Source organism: Nymphaea colorata, chromosome 14 (genome assembly GCF_008831285.2).
Source record: "Nymphaea colorata isolate Beijing-Zhang1983 chromosome 14, ASM883128v2, whole genome shotgun sequence".
In the NCBI taxonomy this organism is placed as follows: domain Eukaryota; kingdom Viridiplantae; phylum Streptophyta; class Magnoliopsida; order Nymphaeales; family Nymphaeaceae; genus Nymphaea; species Nymphaea colorata.
Window position 1 is genome coordinate 8,629,616 of NC_045151.1, and position 21,184 is coordinate 8,650,799.

Below are 21,184 nucleotides of genomic sequence, written 5' to 3' on the forward strand. Positions count from 1 at the left end.
GATCAAGCCCTTAATCAAAACCTCCCCGCTCTTCGCAGCCTTCACATTTAAATCATGAGTTAAAATAAAACTGTCCTTTTCAACCAAATTGCCTATGTTTCATCCACATGCATCGATCGCTTACTGAAACTAAGTTGCCTACTATTTTTTGCCAATATCATGAACTAAAATTAAATTGTCAGTAGGAAAACTACTTCACTTAGATGTGATTCTTGGTAGATGGAATGTGACATAACAGAAGTACTAGTTTTGTTGAAGTATTGCATGCAAGGGAAGGATTGCATGCCTTGCTTAGTTGTTTTCATTGAGGTTTATTAACTTTGATCAAGTCATCTCGAAGGGTAAGGCCTTGTACTCTAAGATAGTTTCTGATCATTGGAACTTGTATCCCAAGAGCATATGTTCTAGGAACAAGTGTCTAAAGGACAAGGAGTTCTTGTCAGGGAGGACAAGTTGTAATAGTGTCCATTGTTTGTTTAAAACCATGGAATGGACGCATTGTACTTGTTTATCTCTTCCTCTTCACGACAATAGAAATGAAAGTTAATAAATGGAAGCAACAAACTCCATTTCTTAGCAAATGAGAGAGAAAGAAAGTTTGTGAGAATGTTGAAAGGTAAGATTCCAAGAAAAGAAAAACTTATACCCCAAGTTTCTCTGTTTCTCGAGAAAGAAGATATCCACTTAGTGAGTCGTTCTTTCTCAAGCAAGAAGAAGAAGGAGAAGTTTGAAAGTTTGTCTATTTCTATTTTTAATTGCATTATTTTGAAAGTGTTACTTGAGAACTATAAGCTTTCAAACATGAGAGAATTTGATGCTGCACTAGGTGCATTATATTTTAACAACCAAATATATGCATTTATTTATATTTTTACAGCCCATGTTCGTCTTGTTGTAGGAGTTAAGGAGCCAGACCTTCAATTTCACATCAATTTATAGTTAAAATGACAAACACAGGGGCTTTTCAAGATTTAAACCTACATAAGACTCCTCAAATTATGCATTATAGACCATCCTATTTTACAAAAATGGTATATAAATACCACAAACACAAAAATGAACAATCTAAGGAATTGAACAAAAAAGAAAGGAAAGGAAAAACAAACGCAACTCGTTATACAACATTAGTACTAACACGTCTCACTTTTGCACGAATCGTGGTTGCATTTAATGTATGCAATGGGTTTTACTCAAGTAGAGGAGTGTGGTCTTGTAAGTATTTCTAAAGATGGTATACACATGCATCAATGTCCATTATGTACAATCTTTTATAAAACCATTGGGCAAATCAAATATATAACGTCAGCTAATTGTGCATGCAATTATGCTCCATAGAATGTAATAGAAACTCACACCATCATAGTAGTTAGACTTTATAAATCGTTCTAACAGATGCATATGGTTTACATGTCAATTTCACAAACTAGATCATAGTGTTGTCCTGTTTTTATTCTGGCTTGAAATATATGTTAATTTTCTTTCCTTTTTGCTCTTTTTTGTCCGTTCCTATGTGAACTCCATATCATTCTCAGATGTAATTTTCACCAAGCTACCAGCTTGAGGGATATGTGGTTATATGTAGCCTCAGTCAAGTGCATTTTTATTGCTTATTGGATTTTTTATAATGTAACAAGTTTTGCGTTGACAGCTCTCAGACCAGTTGTATAATGACCCAATCTAGTCCATGCTGGGTTCAGTCTCTTGGTTCAATGGATCCCAACCTACCTTTGTAGCTTTTAACTCTTAAAAGGTTAGGAACAAGAATAATCTATCTTTAAGTCAACCCTCTTATAAGTTTTCTATGATTCTTTTTAATTGTAGATACATAATTAGACTTTCACAATGGGGCATTATATTCCATCGCCCCTTGAAGCACACCCGTCTGCCTATGTGAGACCATAGGTTTGAATGCTGAATTGGCTTTGATACCAACTATAATAAGCTAACCCACTATCACAATGGGTTCAAGCTTCTAGCTTGGTGGGCGTCAACCATCCCCTCAGCAGTTTTGGTTCTAGTCTTAAAAATTTAGGAACGAGGAGAATCTATCTCTTAGTCAACCCCCTTATAAGTGTCCTAACATTCTCCTCAATCTTAGATCCATGAGTAAACTTTCACAATGGTTCATTACAAATTTGCTTTCAATTATGAGGTATAGAACATGTCTCAGACTTGTTCGAACTCCATAGGCCTCACATGTACTAGGCCAAGTGTTCATTATCTAGCTCCTCATTTTTCATAGGTAATAGATAAATTAACTCAACCTCATTCCAGTATTGGTGTTGCAGTGATGCCATTAACAAGTATGTTCAATAACGACTCATAGTGTAGCAGATGTGAATCATACATAGTACACAAATTTACCTTCGTACTTGGTAAAGAGCACGACCTGTCCTATGATATGGTATAATCATTGCCTGTATAATTGGTACATAGCTCGACCCGTCGTAAGCATATCCATTCTATCACAATGGCATGTTAGTGAGTGAACTTCATAAGTAACACATGACGCACACCCATACTTTGGTGGTCAAACTCCAAAGATATATATACCTAAAAACACTGTTTATACAAAATGGCATCAGCTTACATGATCGAATATACAGAACCCAGAACCACAACAACAAATATAGGCAAATAATGGTATAAATCACAATGTTCAGCAATCATCCTTTCTCCTAATAGCATCACAAACAGTAAGCACTGCAATCCGCCGAGTGAGTACTTGAAAAACAACATCAACGTGTCAGAGACAAATTCTGATGCAACCAATCATGCACCTGCAATATATGATCCAAGCAAACATAAGATACAAATAATATGTGTCAACACACAATATAGTCCATCTGTACAATCAAGTAATAACCATAAATAACATACTACAATAACTACATGTATAACCACATACACGATCTTGGGCACTGAGCAACAATGCATTCTTCATTGGGACGTACACAAGACTGCAGTGCAGCTTATGGTCATCACACATAGACCAAGTTATGGGGGATGAAAAAGCATAGGATAACCCCAACCGTGACTCCAAGCTATCACTGTTGCAGCAGTGATGCTGCACCCACTTCATAGAGATGGGCTCCTTGCGAGTAGCCCAGGTGAGAAGCACTTCACAATATGGTCCATTCTTGGAACCTGAGAACCTGTACTGCCCACCAAACCTATTTTACAGTGGGCTCAACTGGCACCCAGTCAGTAAAGTCTGTTCACAGTAAAACAAGCCTCTCGTTGTTACCCTAAGTTTGTCTTACTTAAGCTCACAATACAATATCAACATGTCATAGGCTCTAAAAGCCTGTCATTTTCCATTATATGCAAATAAATATGATTGTAGGGATGCATATATTTATATATGTAAACACATGTATCAAATATAATAGTGGGCCCAGTTAAACCTATCATTAAGGCATAATCAGGCAATTATGAAGAAGTAAATATATATATTAAAGAGGGGTTATTATTGTTGCATGAGAAAAGAAGTTGACAAAATATATTAATGGTTGCATTAAAAAGAAGATTGAAGGAAAACTATAAGGTCATCCTTTTTATGAGAAGTTACAAATTCTGATGGCAGTTTTAGGCAGTGTTGTACGATACGTACGATACGGGGTCGATACGTACGATACGATATGTATCTTTTACAAAATACGATACGATACATGCCCCGTATCATACGATACGGGCTGATTTCAAAAAATGGGGGCTGGAACCCCCCTTTTCGAGTTTTTTTTTTTTATAAAAACTCGGCCCTTCTTCATTTCGATTGTGCAGCCGTGGAGGGAAATTATCGATTTCCATCGTTAAATAATCGATTTTCAAAATGAAATCATCGATTAAACCATGGATTTGTGCATGGGTGGCTTATTCTCGTTGGGAGGAAAGAGGTTTTTTTAAATTGTGAAGATGAAAATGAAGAAGAAGATGGAGATGAGGATAAGAATGAATATGATGAAGATTATGAATGAGAGTCGAGAGTGCTTTCATTTTATATGTATTGACATTGAACATTTTCACAATTTCATTATCATCTTGTGATGTAATACATAACATCTAAAACTTGTTTTTTGATGTGGTATCTCATAGACTTATGGACCTTATGACTTATAAATCTATGTGTTTTTATGAAGAACATATTATTCTTGATTTTTGCTGATTTTTTATAATTTTTTGATTTTTTTTTCTTTTTTTTTATTTATTAAAAAAAAATGATACAGTTACGATACATTACGATATTTTACGATACAACGTATCTTAAAGTCAAACCGATACAACTTATGATACGCTTTTTACAACTTGGTTTTAGGAGCGTTGAAGAAGACCTATTTAATCTTGTTTTGCAGCATTTTAACCTTCCCTTTGTTGTGGTCATAGAAGGGAAGGTTCAACAATAGAGAAATGGAGAAAAGACAGAGATATGTCCTTATTTCTACTCCTTTTTCTAGTTGAAATCAAGGTGCTCAGTTGTCTTAGCCTTAACCTGCTTGAGCAAAACAGGAAGTAGAAATGTTATTGATTGAAACTCAAGGCTGCTTCTAATAAAACATAACTATGGCAACTTCTATACTTCGTGGGATATGAAAAACTAGAATATATATATATATATATATATAAACTGAACCATAACTCTAGCATTTGTGGTGTCAAAATGACATTTTTTTTCAATCGTCCGATCGTGCCAGATGGAGGGCTACAAGTGATTGGCATTTTAAATGAAGAATTGGGTGAGCAGACTTCACTCGATGCTCTCTCCCATTGAAACCCTCCTGCTGACTATGTCCCCCTTTCCACCCCATGTGCGGCCCTCTCCCGCTAAAAACTCGGTGAGTAGATTCATCATTGCAACACTGGTGGCAGCTGCCCTCCTTCTACTGACTGTCTCCCCCTTTCCACCCTATGAGTGGCCCTCTCATGCTGAAACCCTCATGAGCGGATCCATTCGTGCAGTACCGCCGGCTGTAACACCGTCACTGCCGGTTGCAACACCAGTGGCAGCCGCCGCACTTCCTAAATCAGAATGGCGGTCTCCCTTGCCCAATTTTTTTTTGTTTGCCCTCGCCACATCTTTGTCGCTGTTGTCTAGTATAGCAGTGAGCAGAGACATCGTTAGATGAGGGGCAAACAGGACACATCTTGCTGCCGTTGTGCATATGCCTTGCAAGAACCCCTCTTTTTCTTCTTCATCCCTCTACACCGAATGTGTTTCATGACGTATAGAGTATAGGCTTCTTGTAGATTTTTCTCAATTGTTTCTTTGTTGTTATATGGACTGAACAAAAGGGTATTCTCACAATCATAAAATAAACAAAATATGAACAAGAACCATCAGATTCCAGGCAAGAACTGATTATTTCCCAATGTGTCACTCAAATAGTAAGAGGGAGTGAAACATCTAATTAGGGAACCAAAATAAAATTTTGGTTAAGCACAGATTATTATTTTAGCCAAAGAACTAGATGACGGATTAACTCATAGATATGATCAAGGAAGAAATAAAGCTGATCAAAAGGGAAAGACAAAGAATTGACTGAAAACCAGAAATCTAAAAGGAAATGGAACCTATTAGCAATGACAAAAAGAAGAAAAACAAAATAACGTTAGGATAAAATTGCCTAAAAAGGGGAAACCAAGGCAAACTATATAAGACTAACAATCAGTTTTAGATTGAACAATGTCAAAATCTGATTTATAATGGAAGCTATTCTTTCGCAAGGCAGCCAACTCACCATTTTTTTTGTTTTAGACTCCACAATGTTAAAAACTCTCCTAACATGTAAAACATAGTAGCTGCAGCATCCTGCTATCCTATGAAAGCAATGGTAGGTCTTGTTTGGTTGTATTCTCACTTAATTTGTTTGCTCACCCATTGGCTTTCTCGAGGGACTTGTGTTCTTTCGAAACCATGTTAAGATGTAAACTAAATAAGTTATGATTAATCTCAACTATTTGCATAATTCCAGCTCATGTTTTGGCTATACCTTTTGGAGCTTTTGTTTAGTTTTCCCCACTCCTAACTTTGTATGATGTAGCTTTATGAATTTTGATAAACAATTAAGTAAGTTTGGACTACATGACCCATACACTATTTTAAGAAATGCCTGATTTATAAAATCAGAAATTCCAAGTCATGAGTATTGAAAGTGATAGGTCTTGTACTGTAAGAAGGAGTAAAGCTTAGGATTTATGTGCTTGAAATGGTATCTGGAATCATACAATGAATGAGCTTGCATTGTAATTTCTAAGTGTACTTTATAAGAAAATGTGCAGTTCAAAAACTATAACCCGATCTGATTTAGTCAGATTACCACCACTAGTGAAGGAGCCATAAGCTCTAGAAGTGTTTGCACCATTGTATAAATTGAGAATGGAAGGACACAAGGTGCGGGTTCTAAATATATACATATATATGCACATATATGAACATATATATAGGCATGTTTACATACATAATCCAGAACTAAATGCAATTGATGGCTAAGGCATAAACAGTAGAAATTAGTAAATATATATATACATATAAATACACACACATGCATGTCAACAAGAGGGTGTATTCAATACTAGTGGCCACACATTCATGAGTTGATCAAGGATCATGCATAAACACACTATGATAGTTTCTACCTCATAAGTATTTTATAATGTATGTTTTCAGTTCTATGAGAGTTGAAAGTAATCAAACTAGTTTTCTCTTGAGAATTGTGCCCAAGGTTGAATTTTATAAGATTACTAGATTGTCTTGTAATGTTAAACCATATGTTAAGATACATAAAAAAAACACGAACTATGTCCTATGCGATGGAAACTATGAGTATGAGTTGAGTCCAACAGATGGTTGTGCCCTAGGAGATAGTGGTGTGGCATGAGCTCAATGTGGTTGCATGCCCCTTAGTCTCCATTGGACTGCCCAAAAGGTATTAGGCAGCACAAAAAGACTGGGATTCTGTTATTATTTTTATTGGAGCGAGACGTCTCTTGGTCCCTCAAATTGAGTGCCTAGAGGGGCCAGTCTACCACTTCAAGTAATACTAGTGCTATAACCATACTAGTGCTATAACCATACTACTGCAACAACGATATGAGATATTCAATAGGCTTCACTGCATCTTACTCTCGATCTTTGTGGATCATCTGGTGAAGATTTGTTTTTGTTTTGCCTCTGTTGTGTGTCTACAGGTTATATGTTGATTGCTCATCACAATGACCATGTTCATTGATAATGGACCAGCATTGTAACCAATGTTTTAAAAGCGTATCGTAATGTATCGTACCTGTATCATATTTTTTAAAACAAAAATTAATAAAAAAATTAGAAAAAAATTCTGAAAAAATCGGTAAAATTTAGCATATCGTAACGTATCATAACTGTATTGTAACGTATCATAGTTGTATTGTAACTGTATCGTTCTGTATTGTATGATACGGTGCTTGTATCATAACTGTACGATATAGGTGGTGTATCATATCGCATTTTTGAAACGCGATGATACGTATCGTACGATACGGCCTTGTATCATACGATACGTACAACAATGATTGTAACTATGTAGTACATGGAGGTTCTGTATACTTCACTTATGATAATAACACTAAGTTGCATTATGAATCAAATGACTTATAGATGTTGGCACAAGTCCTCATATAGATTTGTTTCGACACAATTGCATATTTATTTTTACTGGACCATCTTCAACCCATGGCTGGAGATTGTCATACTTAGAGATATCTAACAATTCCTTTAGTGAAGTTCATAGGTAGCTCTTGACTGACCGATGGCTTTTAGATGAACTTCCTCATTTTTTCTAGGAATTGAGTCGAGTATGGGATTTTTTGGATGTCTTGTTGAGTCTATGTTGTTTTTGTTTGGCTCTACATGATCCCTTAAAACTATGACTCTTACATATTTTGGTTTGTCAAGAATTTTCATTACTCAACTTATGATTTTGTTCTAATGTTTAAATATGTAGTTCCATTTTGTTGCAAAAAAAAAAAAGAGACAGCTTGGGTCCTAACAAGCTCATATCACAATATTCAAAAAAATATGCTAGTAAGTGCATAATACAAACATCATAGAATATCCAATGCCACTTTCTCGTACCCCAGTTATAATAAACACATCTCGAAGAAGTCAACTCAAAAGCATAACATGGTTGCATGTGATTCTCACATCAGATCATCATACATCAGTAGGTGTAATCATAGAGAAAGGTGTTTGGACATGTGTGCAATGTTACTAGTGATCATTATGAATCATACATGCTATTTGGCACATACTAGGATCATTTAACGACTCGTAGGCTGTGGAAATAGGAAAACTCAATCTCCCCCAACATCAAAACGAATCAACACAAAGCCTCCCGATGGCGTGCCTAAGGACTATACTGCATACATCAGCGTGATCACTGCTTGCATAAAATTCTCCATTCACCTGTATCTACTAGCTTGCGGGTAAGGGCACATAGGCCAAAATGTACACCTAAAACGTGGCAGCATGTAAGAAAAAAAACACAATCATATTTCAGGTGCACACCTATAAGCAAAAAGGGTCAAGCCTGTGATTACTAAGTCGTAGCCAACCCAAGTTGGCCATAGCCGGGCCATGGTAGACCAATTTTTACGCTAGTTAGTCAGGGCAAACCATTGGCTACTACCAATTCCAACCTGGTAAAAGAAATACATCAGGGTTCTTTAGACCAAATCATTGTGTAGGGCGTGACATTGAGCTCCATTACATGTCAAATTGGCCTTAGAAGGAACCCTAAGGAAAATTAAGGGCTTGGCACTTCATAAAATTGCCCAAATTGAGTCATTTCTCTCAAAATTAAATATGCAAATGCATAGTGCATGATAAATAGGAATCAATTGTAAAATTTAGTAGGAAAACTACGCACTAAATTGATCCTAGAGGGCTTCTACAAAAAAATAAGATTTTGTGGTTTCGTAAAAGCGCTCAAATCGTGCTTTTTTTCTCCAAATTAAATATGTCAATGCATAAGTGCAAAAAATAGGGGCCAATCCTAGAATTTGGTGTGAAACCATGCATACTATGAACCCAATTTAATCAAAATGCAAATTTCAACCATAAAACCTTTGTGAAGGCGATACCTACATTTTACCTTTTTTGTTTTGTTCTAGACGCCACCAACTTCACTAGCTGCGGTAACAGCTTCTCTTTCTTCCTCCTCTTCTTCTTCAATTTTTTGCTTTATTTTCCCTCTTTTCTTCTCTCTCTCTCCCTCTCGATATTCAACATGAGGAAGGGATGGAGGTCGAGTTTGCTCGACCTTTCCCTTTAAACTCCTCTTTAAAAAACACAAAATTTTTAATAAATTTTCACTTAAACTCAAAATAACTAATAATGTCATTAAGGGTTAATTATTTGATTAATTAAAGTTCATCCTAATTAGTTAAGGTTAAAGTTCATTAAGGTTTTCTTTAGGAGATTTTAGTTTTGAAGACGCAACAGCAATAAGAGAAGATGATGGCATAAGTCCTTTTGATTGGTGGGCATCCCATGGATCAGAAATGCCCGTGTTTCAAAAACTTGCTTTGAGATTACTATCACAACCTACTACATCATTGTGTTGTGAAAGAAATTGGAGCATATATGGTCATATACACAACATTAAAAGGAACAAGCTCAGTAGCCAACGTGCAGAGGACTTAGTTTATGTGCATTCTAATTTGCATCTTCTTTCAAGGAAAGAAAAAGAATACATGTATTTCTTTATTATGTTGTTTTGCTTTGCTCATTTTCTTATGTTGTATTAGATTTTTTATATTTTTGTGGTCAATATTTTTCATTGTTTAACTTTCATCTTTAATAAAAAGCAGTTATGGATCATCTCAACATTGGAAAGCAAATCCAGATGAATTTGATTTCGATGGAGAACACAATTTATATACTGCCGACATGGGTTTAGCTGATCCAGCTATTCCTTCTGAGGAGTTTGATGACGATGATATCATTGAAAGCATTGAAGAAAATCAAGATATTGGTGGAACTGGAGCACAACTCCGATTGATGATGGATGAAGTATGATTGTAGGAATTGTGAACTCAAAACTAGAGTATATTTCTTGTTGAATTGATGATTGATAATGATATCATGATTAGCAAATTGCAAATTTGATTTTGTTATTTGATAATTTTGTGGTTTATAGACAATTTTTTTGTCATATATATTATATATGTATATATAATATATATTATAATAATAAATAAATAACCTTGTTGCACCGCCGCACCTACCCCCCACCTATGTGACATAGCTCTAGTCTCTTTTAAGTCATATTTTGTTAATTCTTATGGTGTTTTAACCCCACTTCCCATGCATTTTATGGTGCTTTAACCCGACCTCCTATACTGCTTGATGTCATCATTAAGATGAGGATAGATTTTTTTTAATTCCATAAAAAGGTTTTTATTAATGTATCTAGAAGTTCTTAACCAATTTTCATGGATTTTGAATTTTCATGGATTTTGAAGTCCATTTGTTCCACCTTATAGTCATCTTATTTTGACACATTTTCTGCTAGTTTTGCTTTACAAATTTCATAGGTTGAAGTGTTGAACTTTCTCTAACTTTTATGCATGATAAATCTGAATTGGGATGGGTTCTGTAACTTCATAAAGTGGAACAACTTCTAAGATGTACTAGGAGTCTATCCCTCAGTGGTGCGGTTTTAGATAAAATACAATTTTTCAATCAACTTCAAATTCATGTTCATATATAAAATAAATTAACATATTATAATACACTATGAAATTATGCACAGTTATATTTGACAAATTTCACAAGTAATGAGTCTAGGTTGAACCCTAGGGGCCACTACTTGAATATCTATGTATATACTCAAGATATGGTGGATTCAAGTGCAAACAAGAGAGAACATGAACAGTAATACTCAAGAAAATACTTCTATTATAGATGATTAAAATGTTACAAAGAGTTTAATATTGTAGCATGGACGTTATTCTTATACAAAATACTATCAAAAAGTACAACCCAACAAAAGAAATAAGATCCTAACTACACTATCACATTTGATAAAAGTAAACAAAAGAAAATACATTACTAAAACTAAGATGCAGCAACCATGTGAAGACACTCATACTCTTCAATCTTTAATAGCTCCCTCAATCTCCGACATGGGCGCTCTTGATCTTCTTGTTGCCATTCCACTTCCCTCTCCGGTGGGTTGTTAGATGTACATGTGAGAGTTCAGTCGCACAACATGCTAGAATGCAAATTGACAACTACATAAAGCTGCTGGTAAGCAGAAATTAGACACTTTACAATAAGCTCATGTACGTTTTTTTTTTAACCGGTTGCTAATATAAAATACAAACTCGTGTTAGTGTCTTAAGTGGCAAAAATTATTTAAGACTTGGTTAATACTGACTAACCCAAGTCTATACTAATTCACTTGGGTGCTTATGTGAACTAAAAAATATGCAATCTATTATCGTAGGTTGCTCACATACAAAATATATCTAAATCTAATCAATTGAACACTATAAATAATACATTTTAAATATCAAACTACAATAGAAAATGTGCCAACATCAAAACATTCAAGTAAAAACGAATGGTTTCTCTTTCCAGAATATAAATGTGCAGTAAAGAACAATCTAAGCACTAAAATCCAACATAAAACATAACCAACACATAAATTCCATGATATAATTGTGTAAACCAAGTGTATAACTATCTAATCTATGCAACTACAACAAATAGTGTGCTAATATGGCAAACATTCAAGTAAAGCATACATTTTCTCTCTCTATAATATGATAACATTAAAGAGCAGTCCATATGTAAAATCTAAGTATATCAAATAATTAACAACCGACTTTCATCTAAAAACTACTATAAACCAAAGATAACTATGTTTCTTGCTAAATTGTAATATAATTTGAATACAACACAAGAAGAAACAAGCTTTAACACATCCACACTACACTTAGAACCAGAAACTGCAGAGCAAAACAGTATGAACAGTTAAGTTAGTTGTACTTAATGACTAACAATTAATATTCACGTATAATATATTCCAAACAAAAAATAACTATTTTCCTTTACCAAAATACAACAAAAAGTACAGCAAATTAAGATAAAAAAAAAACAAGATAAAATGCTTGCACACTATACTTAGAAACCTGAAAACAGTAAAGAGCAGTTTGAACTAAACTATTAAATTAACTATATTTAAATACTAACGATTTATATTTACCTAAAACCTGAAAGATAATTGTTAATTATATGCAATAGAACAAGAATTTAAAGTAAAGAACTATAGTTAACTACTAAAAACTATGTCCAAATCAATCAACAGGCCTGTTGTAGAGCACAAAAACCCGTAACTATAGACTAAAGTACAGTAACAAACATAAAATTCAACGTAAAACGGAACTTTATCTCTAAAATACTCTACAACTTATCAAATTTGACAATGTAATTGCCTAGGTCCTAAAGTAATATACAGTGAAAAAATACAGTAAATAAGTGATTAAGTAGAACATACATATACTATAGTAAAAACCTGAAAATGCATTAAATGACAGTCCATGCTCTTAAACTAAGTATGACTAATGATTACTAACTAGTATTTAACTTGAAACTGATTTAAACAAAAGATAACTATCAAATTTGCTACGTAACAACAGAAATTAGTCAAATTACAGTAAAGCATAAACAGCATTGAAGGAAAACCTACACAAACCATGCCGAAACGACGAAACCTATAAATTCACTAAGAACAGTTCAAACTCATAAGTTAAGCATAAAACACAGTTAATACCTAATTACTTGCTACAAATATATTGAACATGTATTTAACCATTAGTTTTAACTGGAAAACAAAGTTTTATACTAAGAACTCCTGCCAGCAAGTGTTGGACGTGACCCAAACCAGCTGGCAATCTATTAGCCCGCTGCTGATGAGTGGGTTCCACACCTACACTACACTACATCAACACTGGCAACCTGGAAACCTTGATTGCAACCTATTATATTGTAATAAGATTATGTAGACTGCAATACAATGTCCTAAACAAAAAATTGACTAAAAATCAACAATCCCTACACTAACTACACTAAACCATAAGCTAATTCTATGAGAAGCATGACAAAATTTAACTCTAAAAGCTAAAAATGATTAAAAATTCATTATAAGAACTCTGAATCTACCTAAAACCAGCCCGCCTATTAAAATTGATAATAAAACATGATTAAACACTCAGTCTACAAATCTAAGTGATTAATCAACAAGAAAGATATTAAAACTAGCTAAAGAACACACAGTAGCACCCAACCAAAACATCTAAAACCAGCCGCTGGGCACAACCAACACATTTCTCATAACTGAACTTCAGAAAACCCCTAAATTTTAGTGCATAATCATCATTAAGTAATTAGCAAAATAAGCACTCAAACTACCTAATCCACACTAATGCATGCTAAAACTTAATTAAGTGATGCTGGAATTATAAAAAATTGAAAAAGAAAAAGAAGCACAAGGAGCTGCTGGCCACTATTAGCCAGCTCACTGGGAGAGTTGTCAATGAAGCTCAAACAACCAATTCCTACATTAGAACTCACTCCTAGCAGGAAATGCACCACAAACTCCACTAAAATGAACTACAAAACATAGAGTATTACAGGAAAATCCGTAGGAAAGCGATTAAAACACAGAACTAGCTGCTGAAAAACAAGGAATCAAATAGCTTAACACTACTAAACACCTAAAGTATGCAATGTAGCACTCTATTTGGCTACTCAAGTTGAAAATGATTGCCATAAACAACAAAAATGGATACTGCATACACGATTTAGGAGAGAAACACATGGGCTTAGTAGAAAAGAACTCACAAGCATGGATTAAAGAGCTAGATTTTTTTTTTTTTTTTTTTTTTTTTTTTTTTTTTTAAATCCTGTTCTAGATGGAGGAAAAAAATGAAACTAACTACTATATGATATGCAATGACAAAAAACGAGAAAAACCTACTTAACATGGAGATCGGTCCCCTTGAATCCCTGGATTTTCCGCGGCCATGCTTTCTACAACCCTCCTTAGAGTGTCCTCTTCTCCACCAACATGCGGGGCTTCAAGTTTTAGACAGGATGATGTAGCGAATGGATATGAGTGGCGACGTTTGAGAAGGATCTTCTCCAAGGGGCATCCCCTAGAATGGGGCAGCGTCTTCCCCTCCAAAGGCCTCGCCAAGCGGACGAAGAGAGGGCGGAGAAGCTACATGGGTTGTTCCCCTTCTCACGAGTTAGCATTTCCCCATTTTTTTTTATTTTCAAAAGGTCTCCTCATTAACCAGTTATTCCTAGACGACTCAACGTATTTATACTTGACAACAATATGATAAAATTGTAAAGACCAAAAGATGTGCTGGCTGAGAGACAAGGTCTTGAGCTCCACCAACCAAACCATGAATTTTAAGAATGTAAAAATGACAATTTTACCCTTGAGAGCATTTCAAATTATCAAGTGGCCCAATCCAACCCTACTTTCTGGCCATCCAAAAAATGCCATTTCAAAAACGTGTGTTGTTCGACATCTATAGAAATATAGATAGACTTGTGTTGTAAATTTGTCAAATCACAACTTGAGTTATATGCTTCATTTTTCAATTATATTAGTTAGAGGTGTTAGCTAGGCATGTCCAGAACCCATTTGAATATTTTCATGTTCATCTAACTTGATTTGGCTATTTCTCTTCTCCCAAGTTTAACCATACATTTTTGTTAGATTCTACTTTTGGTTTCCGACAATGCAGAGCTTTCATTTCTATTGGGCAAGTCATATCTCTTTCTCTCGGATAGTTTTTTCAAATTTGTCAATTGGATGTGTTTTGTTAACATGTCTAATATCTTGGGACTAATTTTCTTGTTAATATGAGACTCTTTGGTAGGTACATCATACCCCTTTCACAAACCTGTCTTTCTTTAAATTAGATTACTTTTTAATGCTAGAAATTTTTGCTCGATCGAGATTTGCATCAGGTTTTCTCATTTTATCAGTTAGGATAGTTTCCCGGGAATCTCTAGATTATGCCTACCAAATTTTGCGTCGTTCAATAAATGTTAGTCTGATTATTTAGGTCCGTAAACATAGGTAGTTTTATGTAAGAACATGCATTGTATTCGAGGAAGTGCATGCGTTAGCTGGCAAAATGTCGAGTGCCACAAATAGGATGTAAGTTGCTGACAATCCGGATCTACCTAAGTTACAAATATTTGTACCCCCATTTCTCTATGGATGCAGGATTTGTTTTCTTTTCTTTTGTTCTACTTACTTGATGTAGTACATTGTAAACAAATTATTACAGTGGAACTATTTGTTTTCATGCTTTAAAAAAGGGTTGATCACATATAGTTTGCTCCCTAAGCATGTGTATGAATTGTTTGTCTTGTGTCACAACATAGCCTGTGCTTTTCAATGTATCACTCAGGATCTATAGCTCATCCTTACACACAATCACCGACCCTTGGAACCTAAAGCCCGGACTCAATTCATGTCATCGCCCATAGGCATGCCATGAGAGAATCTTACAACTCTAACAACCACTTGTAAATCGGCATGGCACTTCCCACCTCTTTCAAAGTTGATTTTGAAACAGATTTCAAGCGTCCTTTTAATCTTGTCTTTCAGAGATATTTTTCACACTGCATGTGTATTCATCATTAGCTTAGGTCCCATTTCACATGAAACTATTGATGTGGAGCATTATACATGCAACTTTTGCCTGTGCCCGCAAGATCTACGTAGTTTTTTTCAAAAAAATTCCTTGTCATATCATTCTCTCATGAATGAAGGATGTCATAGGAGCTGAAATTCTCATGCCATATGGGGTTCCAACCAAACACACCACCGGTTGCAATGCATTGAGCGGCGGTATGTTGTGAGAGGTTGGAGGATTTTTTTCGTCTAAATTTGGATGAAGAAAATCTATGTGTATATATATATATATATATTATAGAAAATTAAAATCAGTCATTTATATCTATATCCGAATGGTTATTTTTTTTATTTTATATCGCTATAATTGATCGTGAAGGGTTTATTCCGTCTCAAAAAAACTATAATCAAGCAACTGGCGATTGTGAATGCATTTTTTAAGATGAACTTTAGAAATATGAAATAAAAAAATAACCATCTAAGCGCAGAAGTAGTCGGTTGATTTCAATTGCTTTATGAAGTTTTATGCTGCCATGTGTTAGATGTTGCCCAATGGCTACAATTTAAAAAACCGTCACAAAAGCATTAGTGTTGATTTTGATGAAATAATGATTCATAGTGTTTTTTTTTAAGAATGATTAATGTGCCTTTAAATCCAATGACTTTCGGCAAAGGCCAGCATAGATATTTGTTATATGTGTGTGTTTGCCTGCTGCGGGATAGGTTCTTTTTTTTTATCTATCACACAAAACCGCTAGAATAGGTGAATCAGCAATGGTTTTTTTTACCATGATTTTTCAAGGCTTTTAGCAGCAGTTTTTGAGATTTTCAGCAGTGGTCTTTTAAAAAAATTCGTACAACAACAATCAGCAGCCAATATATTTAAATTTATGTGTGTGTACATATATATATATATATAGTACATTCGAAGAAAGAAGCTTTATCCAACAGTTCAAGAATATGCTAATTCCTTCTCATTCGGCTTCCTGTTTTGTAATGTGACATTTGTCACTTTAAATTCTTCACCAGATGATCACCAGCTTGACCTCTAACTCTGGACCCCAACACTCAAGACCTTCAAAGACATAACCCTACTCTAGCTACCAAAGGCAACAGAAAAAAAAAAAAAGGCCCTGTCGAGAAAGGACATGCTGATTAGAATAGATCCGATAGACCAGGTCGCAGCCCACGCTGCAAGGATGGTTCTTGAAGCGATGAGGTTGGGAATGATAAGAAAAATTTTAATTCTAGACAGAGTGTGGCTCAATACCAGCCTCTTTTATTTTGAAAAAACAGTCGCATGATTTAAAGATGAGATAACTCGGCAACCAGAAAATCTGCCAAATACCGGCAAACGAAAGTAGGAATGAGAAAAAAAGGAGGAGGCAGTCAATCTATCACATGATAACTAGAAAGCATCACAAACTCCATTGATAAAAATAGGCTACTTACAAGCTTCTAGGACAGATAAAATGAACATATACAAGGCGCACATTCACACGGACATAAATCTGTGCTTGCAGAAGAATGAATAACCAAATCCGAGTTGGTGACAAGTCCACCAAAAGAATAGCTATATTATCTTTCTCTCTGCTGTAGGGAAGAAAGTTGAGCCGGACATGCACACAAGTCCTCCCACAGTTAAAGAATGAATAACAAATCTCAGTTGCAAACAGGGTTCTCTCTCTCTTTCTCTCTCCCTCTCTCTGAACAATCATGACCATGCCACCTTGAGTCTGACTTCAAGGACTTGGGATCAGAACTTTTGATCGATACAGAGCTCTCTTCTTCCAGTAAGAGTTGTTCTCGATCGACAGGACAACCTTTCCAGGTTCAGTCACCCTGAATGAGTTGCGAACTGGTTCCTCCTGAGACGAAATTTTCTTAGATTTCTGAATTATAATTGTGTATGATCCTTCATCGGTAGGAACGAACTCCTCCTTGTAGTTTACTTCCCATCCCAATACAGTTATATCCCAAATTATAGTGTCTCCAACCTGTTAGACGGAAATAAAAGATATACAAACCGTTACATCCGAACTATAGTTTCATCGGCCTGGTAACTGCAAAAGGTAATACCAACACCCACAGCTTTGCAGTCAAGTTTTCCATAAAAGTTAAAAAGCCAATGTGTGTATAAGTAGACTGAATCATCTGAATCACGTCTAATTTGATTCACAGGCTTATTAAGCTGGAAAGGCAAGCCCATCGAAAGATAGTTGGCAGAAAGGCGTCTTTCCTTGAGCCACCCATATCCTTAATGGTTCCTTTATGAGTTGAATGAGACCCAAAAGAACATCTAAGTTTCACTCAGTTGAGGACCAATCTGAGTTCGACCGGTGCATTCAATATTAACACTAAAGCCTGAGAGTTTGACTAATTTGAGGCCCAGGAAGAACCCACTCGTTTTTACTTTTTGTTTCAGATTTCTTATTCGTGTTTTTCCTTTTTCCTCCATCACAGGCCTAGAACTCAACAGCAAAGCTTGTCAAACAAAAAGCGTACCTTTGGCGCCCGAATTTCCACATTTTCAGTGGATCCGGCTTTGATGACAATGTCTGATACTACATCTTCTCCTACAGAGAAGACTTCATCTTTTTCGCGTTTTAGGCCGCCATACTGGATTGGTATGTTTTCTGCTGGAATGTACCTGTCAAGAAAAGATTGTTCACGATGCCTGCTGCTGCACAGTTAAGCAAAGGAAATTTGTAATGCAAAGTGTACACCTCACCTAAGTAGAGTCTCAGTAACCTTGGCTGGCCGAGCAAAAACGAGTTTGCTTTTGGTTCTCTGTGTCAAGAACGGCGACAGCTTAAAAGCATAGTACCAAAAAGGAACGTTGATGAAGATCTGTAACCACAACCATGGAATGTAGGAGATATCAGAGTAAAGAAGAATAACATGAATAGAAGTAGAATTAGGTACAACTCAATGAATAATTTCAGAGAAAGAACGAAAAACTGATAAAAAAATGAGTTGCATTTCCAAGGAGAAGCCTGGATTCTGAAGCACCAAAAGAGAGGGAGAAGGAAAGAAATCCAAGTGGCAAATGAAAAGATACCAACAAAAGGAAGTTTAGATTCTCCAAGAAAAAAGCACATGAAAATGATAAAGAAAGTCACTAGAGTTTCACCGACAGAAACTACTGATCGTCTGCATGAAATTACAAGAAAGAAAGCAGAGATGCTTACATTTCTGGAGACAAACTCTGGATAATTGTCTTGAAGCAAATTCACAGCCTTACTGATAGCATTCCTCATTTCCTTCCTCGACGGTCCTGGGGCATTCTTCAGGTCAATGATCTGAAGTATGGAAGAGATACCACCTGGTTTGAAATCCAGTTGCTTTATTCCCTTCTCCATCACTTGCAACCTCCACTTGAAAAATTGCTCGCATTTCTCCTCCGACCCAAACACCTTTTGATACAGATCCTTATCCTCAAAGACACCATACACATTGTAACAGACAGGGTGGCCTTCCCTGTCCACACCATTCATGTAGGCAGCTCCTTCAAGGCCAGACTGCAATTCCTCCTCTGTAAGCGAATCGATCTGTGAATTTTTCCTCCATCTGATCGTTTTCTTCAGCATCTCAAGAGCCTCATTTACCTTGAAATCTCTGGCCCTAAGGAACTTCAACAGCACGACGTTAGTGGTATCCAGATTCTTGCTGGGTAAAAGAGGCACACCCCATAAACAGATGTCCTCGTCTACCATTTGGGGGTTATGGTTTTCATCTTTCTTCTCGTTGTCAGCCACTGCTTTTCCCTCTTTTGCTTCTCCGGATGCTGCATCTCGCTCCTTTGCCTCTCGGGGAGTTGCCACTCCCTCTTTTTCTTCTTGGGGAGCGACCTCTCCCTCTTTCGCTTCTTGAGGAGTTGCCTCTCTCTTTTCTGCTTCTCCAATAGCTACTATCTCGGCCTCCGACGCTTTTGCTTCTTGAGGTGCCTCCGACTCTTCCTGCAAGGGTTCCACGATGAGCTCGTTCCTGTGAATTGCTTGCTCCACCATGGATTTGAGCTCATTGAGTGCGTTTCTCTCAGTCTCTGACAAATCCGAAAGAAAGTTGCTCTCTTCCTTGAATGAAGGAGCGGATAGTTTCTTTGTTTCATCGATGCTCTGTCTCCCGTCTGCGTTCCCTTCCACAGGCTTCTCGTCCGCATGATCACCAGCCGCGATGGGCTTTTTTTCGGGCGATTCGACCTTCTGCTCAGAAACCATAGCAGGTTCGACCTCCTTTTGAGCGACGACGGCGGCTTCTTCCGCCTTGTTCTCAACCGGTTTGACGTCTTCAGCAGCTGTCATCTTGAGCCCTTGGTGTATGCGCGTGTCCTTCCCTTGCGCCTGTCCGAGCTCTTTCTGCAAGAAATTCCTCAGAGAAAGAGAAAGAACTAGAAGGGATCCTGAAATATCTGATTGCAGAGAGCGGCAAAATAAGAGAAGCTTCAGGTTCTCTGGCTCTCTCTCTCTCCCCTCCTTGATTTCCTCTGCCTATCTTGCCTCCCTGCCAGAAGAGGTCCTCTATATCTAATTCTGCAATCAGGAGCTTTCTCCCTCCCAGGGACTCTCTCTCTCTCGCCCCCTCCCTGTTCATCTCCGCCTATATTGGCTCCATGCCATGGCTTCTTTGTTTTCCGAAGAAGTAGCCGTTGAACAGCCTTCAACGGTTACTCTTCCTTTTCTTTGACTCCTTTTTACTATTTTTATTTGGGTGGCCTCTTTTTAACGGTCATTACCCGAGCGCTACCTCAGTGGCGCTTCCCATTCTTCGGCGCATCCCCAACATTTCAATTCATGAATTAACCGAGATCGAGGTACCAGTCTACCAGAGGGTGAACGACACTGCCCCAACAAATATATTTTTTGAACTGTTGTTTTCAAAATCGATGAATGTAAGATATGAAATTACAAGTCCCAATTGCAACACCTTACATCAACTTTCATTTCTGCCGCTGGTAGCATCAGCTTTTCCATGGTACTGAGGCACAATGATGGGCGCCTACTCAGTGCACATTTTGATTCACATACAAGTTGTTCGCGGACATATTATCTGCGGTTTCGAGGGCTTGCATTCAGGCTGAGAGACATTGCTGCTTGCTCGACGGTATAAAATCTTGAAGCTAGTACCCTTGCTTAAGGGTGGGCATCGGGTCGGGTTGGGCCGGGCCGGGCCTGAGATTAAATCAGGCCGGGCTCAGGTTCGAGCTCAATAATTTTTTTAATTAATTTTAATTGCATATATATATATATATATTTCTTCATGAAATGAATGTATGCCTCAACTTACTGAGAGGGGAAAAAGTGAGAGGATTGTCTTTCTCAACTCCCATCGCTTAGGTGATTGTGGCATTGGAAGGGACCAGCAATACTGCATTGTCACAAAGTCACATAGGTCATGTAGAAGTAGTTTTCGTGGCTGAGCAAAGCATGCTCGTGGAAAACAAGTCTTTATTGACGTGAAAAGGACGTCAATAAAAACACCAC

At 36.6% G+C, this 21,184-nt stretch overlaps 1 protein-coding gene and 1 long non-coding RNA gene across 2 annotated transcripts; both read right to left on the reverse strand.

Moving 5' to 3' along the window:
* Positions 1 to 2,445: 2,445 nt before the first annotated feature.
* On the reverse strand, positions 2,446 to 14,312 carry LOC126409218 (uncharacterized). Its single transcript, XR_007572014.1, has 2 exons — positions 14,019 to 14,312; positions 2,446 to 2,780 (listed from the first exon to the last, which is right to left on the reverse strand). It is a non-coding gene; the product is annotated as an uncharacterized LOC126409218 (long non-coding RNA).
* Positions 14,313 to 17,106: 2,794 nt separating this feature from the next.
* On the reverse strand, positions 17,107 to 20,299 carry LOC116267432 (patellin-4). The gene is made up of 4 exons (XM_031649140.2): positions 18,893 to 20,299; positions 18,433 to 18,551; positions 18,207 to 18,351; positions 17,107 to 17,698 (listed from the first exon to the last, which is right to left on the reverse strand). Exons 1-4 carry the CDS (start codon positions 20,003 to 20,005, stop codon positions 17,444 to 17,446), a joined length of 1,632 nt encoding a protein of 543 aa, XP_031505000.1. The 5' UTR covers positions 20,006 to 20,299; the 3' UTR covers positions 17,107 to 17,443.
* Positions 20,300 to 21,184: the final 885 nt, after the last annotated feature.